This window comes from Paralichthys olivaceus, chromosome 10, assembly GCF_024713975.1.
Source record: "Paralichthys olivaceus isolate ysfri-2021 chromosome 10, ASM2471397v2, whole genome shotgun sequence".
Classification (NCBI taxonomy): domain Eukaryota; kingdom Metazoa; phylum Chordata; class Actinopteri; order Pleuronectiformes; family Paralichthyidae; genus Paralichthys; species Paralichthys olivaceus.
In genome coordinates, this window is record NC_091102.1 from 5,923,225 (window position 1) to 5,946,124 (window position 22,900).

General features: G+C 40.4%; 3 protein-coding genes across 8 annotated transcripts; all 3 read left to right on the top strand.

The window, feature by feature from the left end:
• Positions 1-2,643: 2,643 nt before the first annotated feature.
• On the top strand, positions 2,644-4,464 carry LOC109637925 (G-protein coupled receptor 183). Its single transcript, XM_020100597.2, has 4 exons — positions 2,644-2,743; positions 2,814-3,175; positions 3,371-3,885; positions 3,964-4,464. The coding sequence occupies exons 2-4, from the start codon at positions 2,827-2,829 to the stop codon at positions 4,126-4,128; spliced, it is 1,029 nt and encodes a 342-aa protein (XP_019956156.1). The 5' UTR covers positions 2,644-2,743; positions 2,814-2,826; the 3' UTR covers positions 4,129-4,464.
• Positions 4,465-9,656: 5,192 nt separating this feature from the next.
• Positions 9,657-14,458, top strand: gpr183a (G protein-coupled receptor 183a). Its single transcript, XM_020100574.2, has 2 exons — positions 9,657-9,899; positions 11,589-14,458. Exon 2 carries the CDS (start codon positions 11,613-11,615, stop codon positions 12,777-12,779), a length of 1,167 nt encoding a protein of 388 aa, XP_019956133.2. The 5' UTR covers positions 9,657-9,899; positions 11,589-11,612; the 3' UTR covers positions 12,780-14,458.
• A 1,461-nt stretch (positions 14,459-15,919) lies between these two features.
• On the top strand, positions 15,920-19,454 carry gpr18 (G protein-coupled receptor 18). Of its 6 annotated transcripts, none has more exons than XM_020100631.2 (4): positions 15,920-16,363; positions 16,707-16,825; positions 16,956-17,000; positions 17,264-19,454. In XM_020100631.2, the coding sequence occupies exon 4, from the start codon at positions 17,271-17,273 to the stop codon at positions 18,273-18,275; it is 1,005 nt and encodes a 334-aa protein (XP_019956190.1). In that variant the 5' UTR covers positions 15,920-16,363; positions 16,707-16,825; positions 16,956-17,000; positions 17,264-17,270; the 3' UTR covers positions 18,276-19,454. The 6 variants fall into 6 exon arrangements, with proteins under 6 accessions (XP_019956190.1, XP_069389678.1, XP_019956189.1 ...); XM_069533577.1 differs by having other exon boundaries at positions 16,707-16,799; XM_069533579.1 differs by having other exon boundaries at positions 16,243-16,363; positions 17,270-19,454.
• The last annotated feature ends 3,446 nt before the right edge of the window (positions 19,455-22,900 follow it).

A 22,900-nucleotide genomic window follows, 5' to 3' on the forward strand; every position in this document is an offset into this window, starting at 1 on the left:
ACACACCCATCATCCCAGAAAACTACAAACACACTACTACACACAACCATGTGCACCATTCCATCTTCGCCAGTCTGATATACAGTGTGAAAAACAATACTGTAAAGATATGTTTTCTTAATGTTTCGACTTTTACAACAGAAAAGCATCCACAGATTAAATCCCTACATGCTGGAGCAGATGTAGGGGAGGTAGAGGAGGGTATGCATGAGCAGAAGTGATCATCTCCTTCTTTTCATGTCCCCCCGAGCTCCTGCAGTATTTGACGCCGACAGACCCCCCGGGACACCCAGTGCACGCTCAACAAACAACTGTCTTTTCCTTTTCCTGCGCACGTTGGGATGGTACGAGATGTTTAACTCCGTGCACAAAATTAATGGAGCATGAAATGCAGGCCTGAAGTGCAGCAGGCTCCTAACCTGCAGGTGACACTGTCTCCATGAAGGCCTTATTGTGACCCGGGCGAGCTGTATTATAACCACATTTGACTGGTGACAATTAGTGACCTTTTGACTATCCAGCAGCCATCCATTTCAATTACACCAACCTGGAAGGCTTTGGTGGGCAATCGTGATGAGCTACTGCAGCCAGTCTGCTTCTACTGTACCTCCACTGCAAAACAAACTGTACTGCCACTGTTATGTGTTTGTGATTTAACATTTTGATACAATGTTTTTGAGTGATAATAAGAAATCCTCTGGATAAACTCAGATAAACAAACCTGTTCTCCGGTCGGTACATCAGTGCTGAAACTCTTCAACACAGTTACATAGAATCCTCAGATCTAAAAAGCAAAACTCTTATTAATGCAACAAGCCATTTAGGTTGTACAAGCGTTTTATTATTATTCTTATTATTATTGACAAGATTTCTCTGCTGTAGTTTGTGTCTGTCCACACTGGTGTCAATATAACCTACTGTTTATCTCTCTGTTTCTTTTTGTGTTGCCAACTGAAATATGCCACACATATTGTAGTTTAGTTCCTTTTTTGTGGTATCCATTATGAAGCATCCTGTTCCCTGTAATAATTAACATGTTGGCCTAAAGGGCGATAGGGTGCTATGTTTAGAGTCTATTTTATAACCTTTTTTTAATGTTTATTGTAATTTTTTAATTCAAGTTTCTCATAAACCCACATTGTTCCCCCCTCATTCTCTGCTCCTCGGTCCTTGTACGTATTTTATTATTACCTGGTAAGTTCAAGAAACACTCAGGCTGCTGTTAAGCAGTTTGTAACATGCAAATAAAGTTGAGTGTTTGCTGAAGTGAACTTGCAGCATTCTCCTTTGCATGCAGGCTGGTGTTGCCACACTTTAACCACCGTGACTTTTCTCAGAATTGCAACAAGACATTTCAGTTGCAATTTTTTATGTTATTTTTGATGATTGAGGTATAGTGTATGTAGATGTGACATTCTTCAAACTGCTAGTGATTCATCCACACATCATAGCATTGTGACAGCTTTCTTTTTTATCGAGTGCCAGCTTCCTCCTGTATCTTCCATCATCAGTTCCACCTCAGGCCTGCCTGCCTTCGCCTCAGCTACACAGAACTTGAGAAACCTCAGAGGCAGGAGCGTAATATAAAACCTCAAAGTCTCCAAAACATGCTGCACCTACAGTATTTGCACCAAATTGGGCAACTGCATGTTCTGTTTTATTAAACTGTTGCTGCTGTGACATCACATTATGGACACAAAGTAACTTGTATTAATGTTTCTGTGCATTTAACCTGTGCAGAAGCAAAGTTATGTGAGATCATCATTAACTTGATGTCATTATATGAAAGCACGTGTGAAACAGCACCACAATGACATGGATGTTTTCCACGTGATCGACCTGTTCATATAAAATGAAATCTTACCTGAATCGATAACATGTTTTTATATAGGAGCTTTCATACCACATTAACGTTATTTAAAGATGGACGATGCATCCATTACTCCTCCCACTAATGAAACCATAATATCCCAGATACAGATGCTGCCATTTTGCACATTTGGAGCCAGAGTCTGTGCGTCATTGTGCTGAGCCTCAGTATCAAGGTACTGTTTATACATGCACTCAAGCAATCACTAGTTAGTCTCAGCTGTCGATCATGATGCTCCACCCAGTTTTTATAAACTTACAAACTTACTGGAAGAAAAAAACAACATACATAAGTGTGATAAGAAAGATCCAAACTAATTATCTTGGAGAAAAAACTATTTGACATGTTTTTTCATTTGGTCCATGTCCCATCCACTAACAGGGAGGAGGCTGGATTCCTAACCTTTTTGCGTCCAGCCAGCAGGTGGCGATCAAGACACTTTGGCTCCACTTTGAGAGAGCTGTCATGTCATCCATTAAGAGGTTTTTAACATTCTTCGACCAGGTTAATGATGAGGCAGTGCAAAGAAATGATGTGTAAAGAGACGTAAGATCAAAATGTTAAACTGAGAAAGGCGAAACAATAAAAATGTACAGTAAGAAAAATAAAACCATCCAGAATATTGGTATAAAATGCAGACACCACATTCTTCAAATGTTTTGTTCTTTCTTCAATTCATAGTAGTGTTCAAAAAGCTCAGTGCATGAATTCATCATGAGGGTTAGAGCAGGACAACGTTTGACAGATGTGATGTCAGAGAGGAGAGGTGGGATTTGAACACTTCACACAACTTCTTCAGAGGCATTTAAAGTCTCACTGTGAACTTTACAACCAGAACACACTGCAACAGTCAGACTACACCCATCTCTTCCTGTAAGTATGATCTGAATCTATAGCTCTGTCCTCTTGTAAAGATTGAGTTACAGTGTGATCCTCTCCTCAGGCTGACAGGTGGGATGGCTGCTGATAACATCACCCAGATCTCTGCCTCTAACCCTCTGAACCGGAGCGGATGCGACGTGTTTGTGTACCAGAAAGCAGCGGTGGTCCTTTTCCCCATTTTCTACATGGTGGTTTTCCTGATCAGTGTGTGTGGCAACAGCCTCGTTCTCTATGTGATCTGCCAGAGGAAGCACAAGTTCAACTCCACCTCCATCTACCTGGTCAACCTCGCTCTCTCCGACACCCTCTTCACACTGGCCCTGCCGGGCAGAATCACTTACTACATCCGTCACTTTGACTGGCCCTTTGGGGACTTTCTCTGCAGACTGACCACGCTTCTCTTTTTTGCAAACACCTACGCAGGTAATATTAATGCAACCACATCTTTATTTTTCCATTCTGAGCAGCATGTGTTAAAGAGGCTTAGGATGTAGAAATGATCTGAAAGGGACTGCACCTTTTTTCAAGCACATATGGTTCTTTGGTTTTTATCTGTGAAATCATTCATTTGCTTTGCAAGGCTGTTCTGTATATGATCGTCCATTATATTTCCTCCAGGTATTGGTTTCATGACCTGCATCAGCTTGGACAGATATCTGGCCATGGTGCATCCACACCAGCTGCAGTCTTTACGGAGCTCGAGGGTGGTCCGCAGGGTCTGCTGCCTGGTCTGGGCTCTGGTTTCTCTGCAGACAGCTCCCCTGCTGTTCCGCAGCATGCTACGTGAGCACCAGGGTAGAAGAACCTGCATGGAGTACTTCACCTTCGAGGGCTCCCCCTCCATCCCTTATCTCCTGCTCCTGGCCTGCGCCGTCTCCTTCTGCTGCCCGCTCGTCATCATCCTGGGCTGCTACGCCAAGATCAACCTGAAGCTGCGAGCGGCGGCCAAGCAGAGCTCCGTGACCGGCCGATCAACGAGGAACCACAGGGCCAACACCATCATCCTCCTCATCCTCCTCACCTTCATCACGTGCTTCAGCCCGTACCACCTCAACGTCATGCAGTTCATGTTCAGAAAGATCAACCACCAGCCAGCCTGTGATGAACTGAGGGCCTTTAAGATTTCCTTACAGGTAGGAACTGTAGTTTTAATTGGACTTGACACATCCTTCATCAATTTTTCATCCTCACACTCTGTCCTCTCCCTTTAGATGACGGTTTCACTGATGAATTTCAACTGCTGCTTGGATCCAGTCATCTACTTCTTTGCCATCAAGACCTACAAGAAGCGGGTGATGAGTCTCTTTAAGGACTATCTATATACTTCTGCTGCCTCCACAAAAATCACAACTGAGAACAGCAGCAGCAACACCTGAACGAAACCACAGCTGGGTTTTGAAGAGATGGGCAAACGCTGACACGGAGAAAACCTTGTGAACTCTGCTACTCTCGTTTTCATGCTTTGCAACTGACAATTGTGCATGTAAACATGTGTAGTAGATTAAAAAGCAGAGCAAAACAAAAAATCTCTGCAATTTGTTTAAGTTTTGAGCCAAATGATGTTTGTTTGAGAATTCTGTTTAAAATGTATTGTTACATATCCATTGCATTTTTATTTTGATATGATCTGTATCTTATTCTTGTTTTTCTTACTCAGTGGCATCATACTGCAACAAAAAAGTTTTGATAAACAAAGTTTGTGTAGTAAATCATTCTCTGATTGTGTGTGTGTGTTTTTTATATTCTACCCTTGATCAATATGTTTAAATTTTTCACTGTACGAAGAGGTTGTGGTTATCAATGTGGTACAACAGTAACTTTCACTTCCTTTATGTAGAGAACCAAATACATGAATCAAGTCATGTTGCAAACATTTTAATCTAGAAAGTGTGTAAAGCCAGAATGAGAAAACATTGCATCTATTTTTTATACCCACATCTGTGTGGGTATGTGTGTGTGGGAGTGCATCGATAAGTACCAACACCACTTCCTCACCCACCTTTCCTGCTCCCTCTCGCTGGCCTCCTTCCTCTTGGCTCCCGCACCGTGTGGTGGAGCTGCTGCCTATTTATGTGTGTATGTATATGTGCGTGTGTGTGTACGAGCAGGTGCAGATTGTCTTTTTATAGTGCAGAGTCCCACATTTAAATTTAATCTCTATGGTTTCCTGACTTTCTGAAAATGCTGTCCCATGATCTTGCAGAACTAGAAAGTGTTGTGCGTAAATCAAGTGTCATAAAGTATGTGTTAAACATGGCTGAGTCATTTCTGGTGTGTGTTGACGTCCTTGTGCAAATAATTTATCAAGTGTCGGATCACGAAGACAAGTAAAACCAACAGATAATATGAATTGTTAATTTCAAGGTCCCTGAATGTCACTTACTGAGTGAATAAGAGATAACAATATGTAGAGCTGAAATCTACTAGATACTACTACTCCTACTACTCCTACTACTCCTACTACTACTCCTACTACTACTCCTACTACTACTACTAATACTGGCTGTAATGGAACCCTGATTAACTTCAAGTATCATCTTAAAATAAGATCTGCCTGAGAGTTTATTGAATCTAATTAAGTGGAGCGTTGTTGTGTATTTTTTGTTATTGTCTTGATTAATCTCGATCTTGATCCAGATAAAAAGAATCAGGCAGATTTAAAAGACAGTTATTTACAAGTGATTGCAATTTGGTGCAATATAAGTATCACAAATCTGTCATATAAAAGTCAAGAGTGCTTTGTCTTGTGGGATTTGGCACTTTTACAAATAATAATAATAATAATAATCAGTTGTTGACAAAAAACCTCCGGCCACTACTTCTACTGTATGTGCAATAAACTGTTTGTAATACATTTGTTTTATTATCTAATTTCATACATTTTAAATGAATATTTTTGATTATTTGAAATCAAACCAAATTTTGTTTCAGATGATAAACATGCGTTTCTCCTTTAGGTATTGTATCTGATAGAATTACATGTTGGTTGCAGGTAAAAATGACGGAACATTTTTGAGGCTTTAAATTTTGTCTTCAGAAATGTCTTGAATTAAAAGAGAATCTTCCTCTGACAGAGCAGTTAAGACTGTGCTGCCATCATGTGACTCACTGACGTTACAGCACAAGTCTTCATGTTCTCCAAACAGGAGTCAGATACAAACCTTTGACCTCTTGTCTTCCTCTGCCATCGCGACAGCTGCAGTACCCTTCTCTGACCAGAAGAGAGAACTGTTCGTCTGAGAGGAGGTGACTGGTTTTATAAGATGAAAAAATATATATATGGCATTTCAAATGTGCTCAATATTAAACCTCTAATTTTACTTTATTACAAGAAACTATAACTGAATTGTGATAAAGTCAAATTTTAAACTCATTTGGCTGAAATTCATGAACTTCTTATCAAGTTGCAACAGCAAAATTGAACGGAATAACAGCCACGTGTCAGTTATTACAACACATCCTCATCTATCATTTCCCACTGACCTACTGTGAGAGGGTCGCTGCTGGTTCATGAACTATCGTCCAGTTACAGTGCAAGTGTTTGGGTTTGTACACCAACACGATGGATGTGTAAATATATCATATGATTAAAATGCTGACATTGATCTGTAAAGGGGTTCACTCTGTTCCGACCAGGCACAGTTCCTCAAATGCAGCCAAACACTAAAAACTTACAAGACTTGATGAAGTCGAATATAAACAGAATTTTTAAATGATTATAAAACATAGATTTAATATAGATAGATTTAACATAGATTTGTAATTGGCTCTTCTGTGTAATGTTGCTAAAAACCAAAAGGTGCAGTAGAAATGAAAGGTTTTTAGTTCATTTTTCTTACACAACATGTTTTTCTGAAGATAAACAGCAGCCACAGGAGTTTCCTGTACCTCTGTTGCAATCTAATCCTAACCACTTATAGAAAAACAAGAGAGACGGCAGCTATTAACTCGTAGTAGAACTCCTATTTGTACCATGTTTTGCACCAGTGGTTCACTTATAATATTAAACATACAAAATTAGACATACAGAGAAAAGCCTAGATGTGTGTTTTTACGTCATTTGTATTGTTTTATCTCTATGTCCAGTTGTCTGACATTTAAATTATTAATTTCATTTTAAGATATTTTCATATGGTAACAACATGGATGATCAAATTGGGAAATAGATAACAAATGTAAACTCAGAGGCACAAAACAGAACGTAAAGGTACAGTGTGTAGAATTTTGTGATATCTAGTGTTGAACACCCCTCACCTCACCCTCTCCTTCCAAACATGAAAAAGAACCCGCGGTAACCTTTAATTGTCATAAAAACTCAAAAGGTGTTTAGTTTGTCCAGTCTGGACTAATGTAAAAATCTTGGCGGCCTCTTTATAGAGGGTCCCCTCGATGTAAATATAAAGTAGTTAAACATTAAAAGGCCTTTTCTGGTGTAAAGAAAACTGCAATTCATACAATTAAGATGAAAAGAACTAGTGAAAACATCATGAGGATTATTCTACATGACATTTCTGCCAATAGTTCCCTTTCACCTAAATCTTACACACTTGACCTTAAAAGCCTGAATACACAAAAATGAAAACTGATAGTAGATTACGTTGCATAACACTTCAGAACTAATCTCTTACAGTCATCCACCTTCCAAATAAAAAACAAGTGAGATTAGTAAAAGAATAATAGCACAAGCCTTATATATTCAATCAGATAATTTCCTTTTTGAACTTTATTCTCTGTCATAGCTTCCTTGTGCACAGGATGTACAAACACTGATGAGTATCAAACGTTTTACTGAGAAATGCTAGTTTTTTCACAGACCAGCCTTTAGTTCCTGCAAGACTGAGGTCATTGTGCACCCTGAACTGCTGCATGTGTGTCCCCATGGCCCACTAGCCCCTGATATTCACGCCTCTGTGAAGAGTCTTGATGTAATTTTGAAATGTTTCAAATTCGACAAGCAGATTTCCTCTGTTGTTAAGTGTTTCTTCTTTCTGCTGAGACTCATAGCGAAGGTAAAGGCCTATCACTAAAGATCTAGAGAGGGTGAGTCATGCCTTCATATCTTTTAGACTTGTTTACTGTAAAGGTTTGTGGTCATCTATTCAACGTCTGCAGCTTAAGTCCAAAATGCTGATGTTCGCCTCCTGAAGGGAAAGAAAAAGAGGGACCATACCAGAGCTGTGTTGTGATCCCTCCACGTTCTTCCTGTTCAGGAGCGATTTTAAAATGTTAATGTTAACTTTTTAATCCACCGCCTCCTCACTAGCACGCTTCAAACCATTGTTTAAAACACACCTCTTCTCTTCAACCTTCTTTTCGAGTTCAAAACGTTTTGTCCTTATTTTATTTGATTCTATTTAGTTTTGTCTTATTTTATTTTTACGCTTGGTATTTTGATGTATTGTGTGTTTTCTTGTTGTACCTTTAACTTTGTCAACCGAGTTGTTTTGAATTGTAAAGTAAAATTGACATTGACATTATTATTACTATTATTGTTTCTTCTTTGTTGAGAAATGAGACCCCATATCTAATAGCAGAGTGTACAGATATTATAGGTGCCACTTGTTTTTGGTTTTTTGGGGGGGCATTCAGCTCCATTGTCTTCTATGAATAGCCGTGGCAGAACACCATGCCTGCTGTCTGTCAGCGATGGGTGTGATCTGGCCGTCTGGGGCCCGGTGAGTCAGACCCACAAGGCCAGGACATGAGGAAGTTACACTGCTTCCTCTGCTTGTTTTCAACAAAGGAAGGTTCAGGTCATAAAAAAAACAACAGACTATGGATTTATTTGTTTGGCAGCAAATTAAATTATAAGCAGAAGATTCCACACTTGTTAAACAGAAATCTTTTTCTTATTCTGTTCCGTCTTGCACCTGGAGAGGGAAATAGTCAATACTGACTATATGGCTCAATCAAAATGAATCAGTGAAATAATTGACAAAACATGTGCAGCTAAATGTCGATGCAGACCATTCAGGTTGTGTTGTCACAGTTTGTTTTCTGTAGCTGGAGTGATTCAAAGGTGTGAAAACCACAGAGCTTTGCGGAAAACATGTGTGTGTTAATGTATAGCAACCCTTGATTTAAAAATTGTTAATATTCATTATTTCTTTCAGTTAATATAATAAAACACGAATGAGTTTTCATGCAACATCAAAGCTTGACCACATGCTACATTTAAACTCGTCTCTGATGTCTCAGTCCAAAGCAAATTTGTGTTTTTACTGTGCATCTCTGAAACCACATCTCAAACCCTAACCTCTATTTTATTGATGATGCTTTCTGAAATCAAAACTGAATTTCAGGGGATTTGGGTAAAAAAAAAAACAACAAAAAACCACATTTCCTTCACCAAGGAAACATTTGCAACACACCCAACAGTCATCTGAATGTCAGGCGAAATGTTTTTGTTTCAAGTAAAATTTGTCACAACTGCTGCTCTCATTTTGCGAAAGTCATTCCAAGTCTGAAACATGAGAACAAAGGTGTTTCTAGAGCAATGGGGAAGTTTCTTGTTTTGTTTGTAAAACATTTCTTCTTGTCTGAAGAGATATTTCAGAAACGTCTTAAATTTAATAGAATATTAAACTGAGGCCTTATAGCCAAAATAGTCTCTTTATGAAGTATACCATTTGCAGCCACATCCTGCCAACAGTGCACACATGGCACAGGACGCCACATGAAGCATAGATTTTATTTCCCTGAAATTAGTCGCACCTGCCTCAACAAACTCGGCTTTATCAACCTCAAGAGGCTAAAATTAAAAATGATAATGCATCAGTTCAGTGTCACATGGCGTTTGACACTCTTTACTTTAAACTTTAATCAATGTTGAGTTTGTAGAGAGATACGGAGTTTTAAAGGTTAAACCAAAGGGTGGAGAGGTAGAGACACAAACATGCATAAGTGAGGAGAGAGAGAGAGAGAGAGAGAGAGAGAGAGATAAAGAGAGCTACAACAGGATATTTTGTCACTATGGTTACAGGCAGCAGATACGGATCTTGATTTCTGTGTCATGCTGTCCTCAGTCCGCGTGGCACATTCGAGTGAGTGTCAGGGGAACTATTACAGTTGAGATAAACTTTGGTCCATGTTGTCTGGAACCATTTGACTTCAGTAAATCAGCGGAGAATCAGATTCCATCCGAGAGGTGAGTGAGGGGGGGAAATGTGTGTGTGTGTGTTTGTGTGTGTGTTTGTTTGTCTTTTTCTCTGACCTGTAACAAGAAGATCTTTTAAATTTAGCCACTTAGCTTGTGAGAGGCTGATGGTGTGAAAAACGTGATCTACTCTGCAAACTTCTTGAAACCTAATTTGCAAAAAGAGTGGAACATAAAACTGTATCTAATTTCCATTATCATCATCATCTTCATCATCATCTTCATCATCATCATCATCACACCTTTATAAACTGTATCTGCTGTATTTTGAAATGAAAACATGAGGAATAATTAAATGTGTCTTTACAATTTCTGTGATAAAACACTTATCACCAGAGTGAAAGCAACAACTCAAAGTTGACACCAACAGTTTGAAGCAAACCACTTGATAATGCTTGAGTTACATTGGAAAAGTAAAAACTTATGTTACTGAGATTCAAACCTTATGTATTTCAACTTGCTAAATGTAGGTTTATAACATCTTTTTATTGCGACGTTGCATGTTTGCCCTGATTTTGCCCGGAAATGTGTTTTCTCTGCTGCATGAGGAGATGGCCACAGTGGGAGCAGGTTTTAATTTTGGCTCAAACAATGTGACTTTCCGACTGCCAGCCATTCTGAAGAAGGGCACCCTGGGGAAGCAGACTTCCTCATTTGCAATGAGTTGTTTTTCAACACCCGGTGTTTTTTTGCAGTTAAAATGCGAGAGTGCATGTTGCAGCTGCATTCAGTCTCACAGTAAAGCAGTGTGTTATTGTTCACACACTTCCTTCATCTCACTTTTTTCATTTCCAAACACATTTCCTGTGGGTTTGCATCAGTGGATATCGTGTTAATAGGGACGGTTTAACTTCTGTTTACACAACTCTTATTTCTTGTCATCTTGTATCTTGTCTTTAATCTAACTATGATAATAATATTGTGATATTCTGGGTCTTTATATGACAAATTACAGAATAAAACAGCTAAATAAGTGGAAAAAAAACTTTCAAGCTGTTGTAAAACTTTAATATACTTTCATTTATTTTTAATCTTAAAAATGTCATGACTGACTGCAATTTTGATTAGTGAAAAAACATGAAAGTGGAGTTTGGTCCCTGTCAGGCTTTGCTCCAAAATAGCCACAAGGTGACACTACACACCACAAAAACAACTTCTGTTGAACAGGACACACAGAAAAATTGCCTGACTTACTTATAATAATAATAATAATAATAATAATAATAACAACAACAACAACAACAACGATAATAGTAATGATGATAAAAAAAAACTGTATTTATTCAGCACTAGAACAAGATGAAAAGGAAATTCAATTTGTCAAAATTCAAATTAATAATTTCTATTATTACAGGTCACATTGATACTATCATATACATGTTCTTTAAGAAACTATCAAAATTTGCTACTGTAAAACAAACACACTTAAGGACAATTTTTTGAGGCAACATCTGTTTAATTTGTGTGTGGTGATGCAAAATACAATAACTTCCTTATTGAAAGTGAGTCTTAAGCCTGTATGTGCCGTGGGTTGAAGTTTCATATCAGGAAAGACTGTTACATTCTGTTTAACACGTCTGAGTTAGTTTCCTTTAACTTGATGCTCAAAACAAAACAGAAATCTTGTGAAACCCCCGAGCTTACCCAAAGCTATGACTCATTTTATTTTAATTTTTGCAGCTGCTGGTTCCTACAACATCAAAAATGGGTTCCACCGCTGCACCTGTGATTTTTACCTCCTCACCCACCAACAACGGCTCCACCTGCAACACCCTTTACAACCACCGGACCTACGCCAGGGTCTTCATGCCCATTCTGTATTGCACTATATTCGTCGTGGGCCTTCTCGGGAACTGTCTCGCCCTCCACGTCATCCGTCCCAACCTGAAGAAAATGAACTCCACCACCTTATATTCCCTCAACCTGGTCATGTCCGACATCCTCTTCACCCTCACTCTGCCCTTCAGGATTGTCTACTATGCTCTGGGCTTCAACTGGGTTCTGGGCGAGACGCTGTGCAAGATCTCGGGCTTCATCTTCTACATCAACACCTATGCAGGGGTCAACTTCATGACCTGCCTCAGCGTGGATCGCTTCATTGCTGTGGTCCTGCCCCTGCGTTTCGCCCGACTCAGGAGGGTCAGCAACGTACGCTACATTTGTGTTGGCGTTTGGCTGCTGGTCCTGGCACAGACCCTCCCCCTCCTCGGCATGCCCATGACCAATGTGGAAGACGACAATTTCATTACCTGCATGGAATACCCCAACTTTGAGAAGGTCGACCACATTGCCACTATACTGATTGGTGCTGTCTTCTTGGGTTACTTCATCCCGGTGATCACCATCCTTGTGTGTTACACCGTCTTATGTTCCAAACTCCACTTAACAGCCAAGAACAACCATTTGACAGAAAAGTCTGGCCGCAGTCGCAAGGTCATCGGCGTGATCTGCTGTGTGTCCCTGGTGTTTGTCGTCTGCTTCAGCCCCTATCACATCGACATCCTGCAGTACATGATCCGCAAGCTGGTGTCGAGCCCTGACTGCGCTGATCTCACAGCCTTCCAGGTGTCGCTGCACATCACGGTGTGTCTGATGAACCTCAACTCTTGCTTGGATCCATTTATCTACTTCTTCGCCTGCAAGGGCTACAAGAGGAAACTGAAGAAGCTGCTGAGGCTGCAGGTCAGCATGTCCTTCTCCAGCGTGGTGAGGACGTCACCCGAAGGCTCCTCCAAGGATATTATTGATGGCAACAAGGTCCCACTCAACAGCACCACTGCGGGTGCAGCCAGCGAGAGACTCATAGAGAGGAGGTTAAACAAGAGCGAGCAAAGTGAAGCACTGCACCACCAGGAGTTAAATAAGATGTGAGAAACTTTTACTTCTATTTCAATCAGGTCTCCCAGAAACTGATCGCAACATTGATATGGAGGCGGTCATGTCGTCATGGATTCTAAGCCAATGGGAATTCATTCATATTGGACCAGATTAGTTTACAGAAGTGAAGAACATCAACATCATAAAGAAAAGAAAAGTGTTCTTGAAAAATAGAATAAGTCCTCCGGTCAGTAAACTGATGAGGCAGACCACTGAAAAAGACCTGAAAGAGACATCGATGAACATGTGGGACATTTTTGAAATTGACAATTTAATATTTACAGTCAAACCTCACAACGGATCCATCCTCATACGTTTCTTTTTTAGGAAGTGAGTTGTTAAGGTGGAAGTGAAATCAGACTCACAAACTAAGATTCAGTTCACCACTCAGCTGTCAAATCTCAGGAAAACTGAGGAACTGTACGTTTATCATCTCATCATCGGCACAATCACATCATCGTCTCAGCTGCTTTAGAGTTAGTTTAAATGGACGTGAACATTGGTGTACCAAAAATGAAAATTCACTCATTATCTATTTACCACTATGCCGATGGAGGGCGCCTAGTGAAGTGTTTGAATTCAAAAAACTATTTTGGAGTTTGATGGGTAAACAGCATTGCAGCCAAATCAAATATAACTGATGTATCTGGTGGCCACTTCTTCAAACATAAAAAAACTAACTAAAATGTCTCATACTGCTCCTGTGGGGACAAAGTGTCCATAAGCCACAACATTCAAATTCGACTTGAAACAGTGTCTTTTACATCTTGTTTTTAGCCTAAATGTCCTCTGATACCTTCCTCCTAGTTACTGCTGCAGTTTTCGCTAAAACCCGGCATAGGGTCTCGATTGCCCCCTGGTGGCTATATGTGTAGGTCAATTATCCCGCCCTTTCCATTTTAACAAATGTGACTTGGACTAAGCTACAAAGTACACACAAAATAATTGTTTCCCTTAGATGGTTTCCGTCATTTGTCGTGGGAGCTCTTATCACACTGATGCATGCTGAAGTGGTAATAAACAAATGTCTAATGGATGTGTATCTGTATTATCTTTAGATACATGACCCTGATAAGGATGTAGAAATGCATATGTGGCTTGTTTAGAAGCTTTACTGTTATAATGTGAACTTTCCCTGTCCGCTTTTCTTTGCAAGATCTAGGCCAGCCTGTCAACCAAAGGTGGCCCGAATTAGTTTTTTTTGGACCATGATCACCATTTACCACATGGTCCACAAGGTTCACACCTTTCCTAGACCACAACCCCTTTGCTAAGAAAAGGCCCATATTTGTTTTGAGATAGTCACTGTGCCTCAACAAGGCTGTCCCATTCTGAAGGCTCCTTCCTTGTCCTACATGAGGATCCTTCCCAGCCCAAAGTATCCCAGGATTCATTGGGGCTTCAGTGACAAAAAGTTTATCAAAGAGGCAATGATGCCAGAAACCACAAACCCCCCGACATATATAGAGTATATAGTTTAGACAATGAAGGGCCATGAAGGCTTCACACTTCATTTACTGTAATGCATTAAAAACCAACCAGTGTTGTGTGATTGACAGATACCTCTGAATCATACTCTTCACTCTCCTCCTCCTCATCTTCCTCACCACCAATTTGTTCATAAGTTTGAATGTATTGAAATAACATCTGAAATAAAATAACATTTTTGTGTATGTATGTATGTATGTGTGTGTCACTACCACACTGTCAATGAAAACCGATGAAAAGTTCAAGATACCAGACTTTTGTAAAAGTTAAAATGATTTAAGTTGGGCAGGTTTGTAGGATTTTACTTAATTTCTGAAATGCTGGAATTCTTATTCCAGGTTAAACTTGAGAGGTCGACCATGGTACAAAAGTGGACATTTGCTAAAACTCTTAAGCTCCTATTTTATGTGTAGAGCTCTTTAACTTTTAATTTAATAATCAATAAAATAATCATTTGACGTCATTTTCTATAATATTGTATCCTATAAATGAATAAACTGAATCATTTAAACTTTTAATACAATTTGTAAGTATGTAAGGTTAGAGCAAATGTTTTACAATAGATTAATATGTTTATAATATCATAGAATTATATGCAGTGAAATTGATGGCTCCAAAAAATAAGAATGTTTTTTGTAGTAATCACTATCGACCTCTAGAGGACAGTGTAAAGCAGCATAATGAGTTCATGGTAAAGGAAGTAAAAACGTCTTTGACAGAGATCGAGCACCTAATCTCAAATCTCAAATCAGAAGCAACTACTCCTTTTTTTTAAAAATGTTATCGATGTCTGTTTGACTTTAGACAAAATTTAAAAAGTCAAAAAATCCAGGGAAGGAAACAAAAGTCTAAATTGACCCAATGTTGTCTTGATATAATGCTCTACACACATATTATATATTATAATTATTGTATACAGGCTATTATTCATCATGGAGTGGTGAACTCACTGAGGCAACCACATGACAAGTAACAAGGAGATGAAACATCACAGACTGTTGTCATAACAACATATTGCAATGAGCACAAAGTACCATCTGCTGTGAGATTTTTAAGACACATCGAGAGGATGAGCCGATAGATAATTATTTCCCTGGAATAAGAATCCAACTGGATGAGCAGCGTCAGTATGAAGACTGTTGTGAAAATACAGGGGTATAAATAACGTAGCGATCATGCAGAGAGGTGTCAGAGCAAATGGCAAATCTGAATCAACTGTACAAAATAGACGAAACCTTTTATGGAGGTCAATCAGAAAGTGGCGAGCCGTCACAGGAAAGTCCACAAGTCTAGTCAAGTCAAGTATGACTTACTTCCTGTTTCGTATGATCCATAACAGGAATGAAAACTAGCGGTTAGAAGATCAGGGCGATGAAGTTTTGATTGCACAATGTTCTTTGAGCCAAACGTCCTAATTCACGGCCGCAACCAGCTCGCACACACATTAATCACACACGTTCATCTGTATTCAATCCAGGTCCAGACTGACCTTGAGCGTTTCACCTGAGGTATGCGCTTTGCATCCATTAAGTCGACGTGGTGTAAAACCATCTCACAGCATCAGCGTGAAGTGTCTATTACCACCATCTTATTTCCTGTTTATATGGCAACTGCCTCAACATCCTGTTTTTAATTACTTCTCTCCAGCAGCAGATGCTTCTCACAGCAACCTGCTGTGGATTACTCCCCTGAGAACTAATGTGCTGTGACAGACCCCACTTTTCCAATCAATAACTCGCCCTAAATCTGCCATCTCTCTGCCTGCCAAACACACTCCCACTTCTAATGGCACATCATTTTCTTTAAGGGGGTGTAATTGCAGACTGTGGAAAGCTGTAGCCCTTTGTGTTCCAGCTACGTAGCTACTGTAAAGGAATCTCAAGTAAAGAAGCCACTGCAGCCCACAGCCGATGCAGGAAGTGTTGGGGGCTTTTACACTCTCACCACTGTTTCCATCACATTGCCCTTTTGAGAAATGAGCATTCACTTCCTCTTTTTGTGCCGTGAGTGTAAAGTGCTCAGCTAAATCGCAAAGCTACTTCATGAACCTGTTGGTGCAAGTCTGACAAGATGTTTGTTTGATTCCTGTGGTAAGTTCAGTCTTTTATTGTCAAGGGAAGGTGAACTGATCTGTGTGACCTTAAACTTGAAGAGGAAAGGGAGATTTTAAAGCTATTTACTATCTGTGTGTATTGATGCTGTGCTTTTGTACAAACTGATGTAAATCACCTTGTTGGTTTTATTCTACAGATTTACAGAAATAGTTTTGCTTTTCTTTTTCTCACATTCATTTTCACATTCACTCACTCATATAAGTTTATTTAAATTGTCAACAAAATAATTTTTTTTTAAATGTAAACCCAAAAGCTCAAATCATGAATGAAAAGGAGCAGACAGAAGAATAATCTATATAATCTGCCTCTCTTTTACCAGACATGTATTTTCAAATGTGAACCACAGAAATCACGTGATTTCTCATCAAGACAAAGCGACAGTCTCAAAGATCACACTTCCACATTTGTTACAGTAACTCTGATCTTCTTTATATACATGTAAATATATTTGATTGTTCTATTTAATTTTTTTAATGTGTACTCACAGATAAGCATCTTCTGGTTATTTCAACCACAGTGTTTTCTCACATTGGTTTCTTTCAATACTCTTTCTTTTTCAAACTTTCAGTCTCCAATGGACACGTGAGGGAATATTTCAACGTCATGTTCAAAAGTAAGTTGCAATATCTATTCTCTCTCTCTCTTCAGTTATTTTGTAACTAGATATTAATAATTCACTGAAAAGATTTAATCAAAGAAGACATCTTTAACTCTTTCATGCAATTTTTGGAGCAGAATTTAACTTATAAAATGTCTTATTACAGACGTAACTGTCTGTTTAGAACATAAATTTAAAATAGTTCAGTGGAAACAAACAGTGATCATTTGCTACGAAATAATTAATGAAACGATCGTCTTTCTGCCGACTTATGTAAGTTTCAGTATGAAGCTGGATCTGAACAACTTCAACATGACTGTGGAGTCCAGTGCTGAGAGGCCAGAACAGGGGCCGGTGGAGTACCGACTGGCCGGTCTGATCTTCTACAGCTTCGTCTTCGTCATTGGAGTCATCGTCAATATCACGGCTCTCTGGGTTTTCTCTCTCACCACCAAGAGGAGGAACTCGGTCACCGTCTACATGATAAACGTGGCGGTGGTGGACCTCACCTTCATCCTGCTGCTCCCCTTCAGGATGGTCTACCACCACCTGGACTACTGGCCCTTCGGAGATATCTTCTGCCGAGTTATTGCCGCTCTCACCATTTTCTACCCCTGCATGGCTCTTTGGCTGTTTGCTCTGATCAGCGCGGACCGCTACATGGCTATCGTCCAGCCAAAGCATGGCAAGGAGCTGAGGAATGTCCCCAAGGCCGTGGTGGCGTGTTTGGGGGTGTGGCTTATGACTTTGGGCAGCACCGTCCCCATGCTCTTCTCCGAGCACGACCCCGATCGCATCTCCAACTTCACCACCTGCATCAAGGTGCAAGACATCATCTACTTACGCCACGACAACGCTGTCAACTTTGTCCGACTCATCTTCTTCTTCCTGGTTCCCATATGTATCATGATAGGCTGCTACATCGTCATCGTGGACAACCTGATCCACGGCCGCACCTCGAAACTCAAACCGAAAGTGAAGCAGAAGTCGATCCGCATTATCATCACGCTCATTATCCAAGTGTTGGTGTGTTTCGTGCCTTTCCATGTGTGTTTAGTGCTGCGTTTGATGGGGAACGGCAAAGATGGCGGGTTTAGCACGTGGGCGGTGTTCACCACATTCCTGATGAACATGAGCACAGTGTTGGACATTATTCTGTTCTACATTGTCTCCAAACAGTTCCAAGACAGAGTGATCAGTGTGATCCTGTACAGGAACTATCTGCGGAGCGTGCGACGGAAGAGCCTCCACACTCGATCAGGGAGCAACGTGACCAGTGCAATGATATGAAACAGCACATATATATGTGTTGTGTGGATTCCTCTGCATGTATCGCCGAATATACTTCATTATCCAAAGGATCAAAACTTGCAATTAATTTCCAAGGTGTAATTTACACTCACAGTATGGGAGTGCTGCTGTTGTGGCAAAAACATCTGTGTTCAGAGCTGATTGACTCACCCATGAGACTTGAGATGTTTTTTTGTGCAGCTCTGCTCCGGCAAACACAGCGTCGGAGTCTGTGGCTCAGGTGTAACGAACGCAGGCAAAAATAAAGCTGGCGATCATCGAGGAAATAGCCGACAGTATCTCAGTGTTTGGTTTGATTCTGTGAATAGATACTGAAACCCTCCTCAGCCTCCTCACTATGTCACCTCACAACCATCATGGGTCTGACAGCCTCCACAGCATGGAAACAATGGTGGGTTCTTCAAGGTTTCTCTTCTTGTTTGATCTGTATGACATATTTTTATATTCACCTACTTTGCATCTCAGTGTTGCATCATGACGGAGTAAATTTAACATATAAAATCTATTATTACACCAAACACGTTTAAAGTTGCTGAAAATATATTGACCAGGTGATGGCAGCATGGCACAGCGAGATCCCATCTATCTGCCAGAGCAGGACAGACGAGGATAGTGCTGGTTTCTTCTGTGTCTTGTGCAGAGTTACTTCTCCCTTTTTGGTTCCTGCATGTTATTACGTCTCAAATTGCTTCACGAGGGCAAATCTTTCGTTTCATTTTCGATGCCGTCGACGCTCAAAGAGAAGTTAACTACATCTGTAACGGCTCCCTCAACCAAGACTGAAGTGTGTTTATGGTGCATTGCGAATCATATTGATTAGATGTTAAATGATTCAGTCACTTGAAGTGCATTTACAGTAACATCCTCAAGAGATGTCAGCGAGGTTATTTGCTAGATTTAGAGCAACCTCAACCTTAAGAGAGAAAACTCTTTCCTGCACAGGGGTGCTTTCATGTCAGGTCTCAGGAGTTAGAAGCAAGATCCTGCAAATGATCCGTTTATCACAATTGTCTGTCTGTATGTATACAGGTATAAACTGTTCACCTCCCTGACTTCACACTTGGTTTGTGTATTGATAATGGCCTGGGCAAGTGCAGTGGCGATTTTGGTGCCGTTTGAACCTGTGATTTGTTAAAAAAATAAAAAAGTGAATAAACAGCAGTGTGTGAATGTGTGACGGTTTTTCTCTGTGAAAAACAACTCACGTTTGAATGTGACGCCTCTGATGGGTGTCACGCACAAACGTTGCACGAGCTAAGAATTGATTTGGTGTTGCCAATTGCTAAAATAATCAAGTTAGTGTGTCTGTCACAGCAACGCAGTCCTAACTGGATTAGACAGTGAGTCAGTGTAGCTGAGTAACTATGTAGTGTCTCATACAATTAGGCAGCCTCCGTGTCTGTAGTGTAACCACGTCTACCGCGGCAAGTTTTGGATCGGTTATCGTACAACTGAATATACCGTGTCACACGGAGCCTTTGCTTAAAGTGATTCTGGTTTTATTCATGTTTAATTCTTTTTACCAGCAGTTAAATTCTCAATGAGATAAGTCAGTGTGTGGCAGCGGTAAAGGAGAGTCCATATGGTTTCTGATTGGTTCACACAATGTTCATATGCAAGAAATGACCAGGGCATATAGAGGAGGTAGATTTACACCCCGTTTAACAGGACGAGGCAGACTCCAATGTTTCCATCTCACATGGAATTCTGGGAACTGCAGTTCATCACGCGATGATAGCTTTATTGGTTGGCGGACTCCGAGTGGATTGATAACCGAAGGGTCAAGGGTCAAATGAAACATCAGAGGGTCATCTATCTGTCCCACCTGTTAGACATCAAAGAAAAACCAGCCGCGCCGCTCACAGCAACTGGCATTTAAAACAATTAAGTTTCCTGTCAAGTCCCTGTGATGAATTATCCGGAAGCTTTACCAGCTGTAATTCTAAATCTTCCCAACAAGTGCCTTTGTTGTAGAGAAATTAATGAAAACAAGATTGTCTTTCATAGGAGCTGATCTAACAGCGCGGCAGCCAGCTGCTCTTCTTTGGGAATAAAAACAGTCAGCATTAAGCACAGCTCAGACAAACTACTTTCTTTTTTTTCTCCCCTACCACTCGTGTGGAAAACAAATCAGGCGGCGAGCACAGTGGCCATCTGTTTTGTTATTTGATATGTGTGAATACATGTTGTAATGACTTTGTTTGTGAATCACTCTGCGCGGCAGAACACACGAGAGCTCTCGAAGTGCTGGAGTGTTCAAAGCTAATCATATAATTGGACACAATAGTCGATGACAAATGGAGACACTTGGAGCCAGCCAGCTGGGGAAGTGAATATGTAATCATTGTAAAATCATATCATTTTTGCATATTTGAAGACAGCTTAATAGAGTTTGCATGTCAGAACAGTATCAAATAATGATGACAGTGTGTCGCTGGATTTGCTTTTCTGATTTGTTGGACTATTACTTTCCTATTAAATGCATTTCTCAAGAGTTTGTTTTTTATATGATCATATAATATAAATATATTTATATATATACACACAATATGCTCTGAATGTGTGTGTGTGTGTGGTTGTGTGTGTGTGTGTAGTTTGGCAAAAGTAAGTGACTGCGTGCATCATTTATCGAATAGTACAATGGTGAAAAGGACTCATTTTTGAAATGGATCGCCACAAGTAATATATAAATAGTTAAAATCAATAGTTAAAAGTGCAGGGCAAATGGTGGAAATGGTAAAAGTTGTAGATAAATGGTTTGAAATCGTTACCCAGTGAATAAATGGCTGAAACAGTTAATTAAAAGTGATTAAGAATTAATGGCCGATGGTTAATGGTATTAAAAAAACAAATTAATGGTTGAATGAAATGTCCTGCCTGTGCCACATCAAGGTGGGGGAGGGGGAGTGGTACAAACGCAAACAGACCTAAACCCTGACAGAGGAACATTGTGTGAAAAACATTATTGTGACATAATTAATCATATAATTCATAGTTGCCTTCGTTTGTTTGTTTGTCAGCAGGATTACGCAAAAACTACTACAAAGATTATCACGATAATGAGTGGAAGGATGTGACATGAGGCAGGGAAGGATTCTTGAGCGGATCCAGATCAGTGGATCAGTGCAGGTTGAATTTTAGGAGCCTCGTGGGTCTGGGCTGTGTTGTGGACTTTACTGAGGGCCAATCTAGTTTCAAGTTTCAAGTGTACAAATAGTTGATGCTTGATGTTGATGTGCTCTGTTACACACAACATCTGTTGCACTTCTGTCTGTCCTGGGAGAGGGATCCCTCACTTGTGACTCTCAGGTTTCTAGATTGTTTCCCCGTTAATAGGATTTTATTTTTGGAGGTTTTCGTCACTCTAGTTGAGGTTTACAGGCAGAGGATGTCGCACCTTGTTAAACTCTATGAGGGAAATTGTGAATATGGGCAAAACAAATAAAATTAGATTGAGCGAAATTCATCCAGTTTGATATTAAATTAAATCACATAATTAGTGTTGGGTCAATGGAGGGATACCAGTTAAGCTGTCAGACCATACAGGTGTGAAGTACAGACTAAGTAAAAAACCTGCCGCTCAAATCTGTGTTTACGTTGGGAGCAACTGCAGAAACAGAAAAACGTCACCATTGGGTTGGAGGCTCGTCTCCCTGCACCTTTACTACACCTTCAGTCTTCATGTTGTTCCAATTAGAGCGCACGAGGAGATGAAAGAGAGCCCATAATGTTATATAGATACTGTACACATCCAGCCTCGCCTGGGCCTCTTTGTCTACTGTACGGCATTAGCAACGAGCAGCTGCCTGCGTTTACATCATTTAGCGTTTCTCTCTGGGCACTTTTAAATGCGCCGAATCTCTCCCCTGGTAAACTTTACAATAGGATGTTGAAGGATACTCCTGGACTGCCATAGGAAATGAGAGGCACATGTGTGTGCATGTAGCGGCGGGCTCCCCCCTGTGATGCTGAGCTTTAGGGCTGCACAACGAGACTAATGGGTTCCTTTCGCGGACCGAACGAGGTAAAGCACATGTGCTATTGTTCTTATCTGCGGTAGATGCACGGTGATATCTTATATGTCGCGGTCAGGGCTGTGTGCGGTATCCCCTCTGTACACAGCTGGGGAAGCTTCACAAAGGTATAATCTGTTCCTCTGGCAATGGCCATCTACTCCTGCGTTGTCTTTTGTCTCCATTAAAAGGAGATAATCTACTGCGAGAGATTCAAATGCTACTAAACTGACTCCAATTGACCGCGCAGTTAGCAGAGAACAGGAGAAGAAGAGGAAATGTATGGCCTTGATTACAGCTGTGTGTCTATTTTAGCAGATTGTTCTGTTGCCGATTCGCGCGCACAGTCAACCGCCATTAGCGTGTATAAATAATGTAGGACTCTCATCTCCCTCTCTGTGTTTTTATTTCCAGCTCTCTTACTCAGCTAAGTGGCTGCATGGAAACCTTGGCCTCCTCCTTGTCGGGGTTCTCCATAGATTAATATAAGATTTATTTTTTGAGTCTGTAAAGCAAGCGCGTTGTTGATAAGTGTTCCCGCTCGATGCATGCAGGGATGTTTTTAATTGTATCATGTGAAGTGGCCGAGGA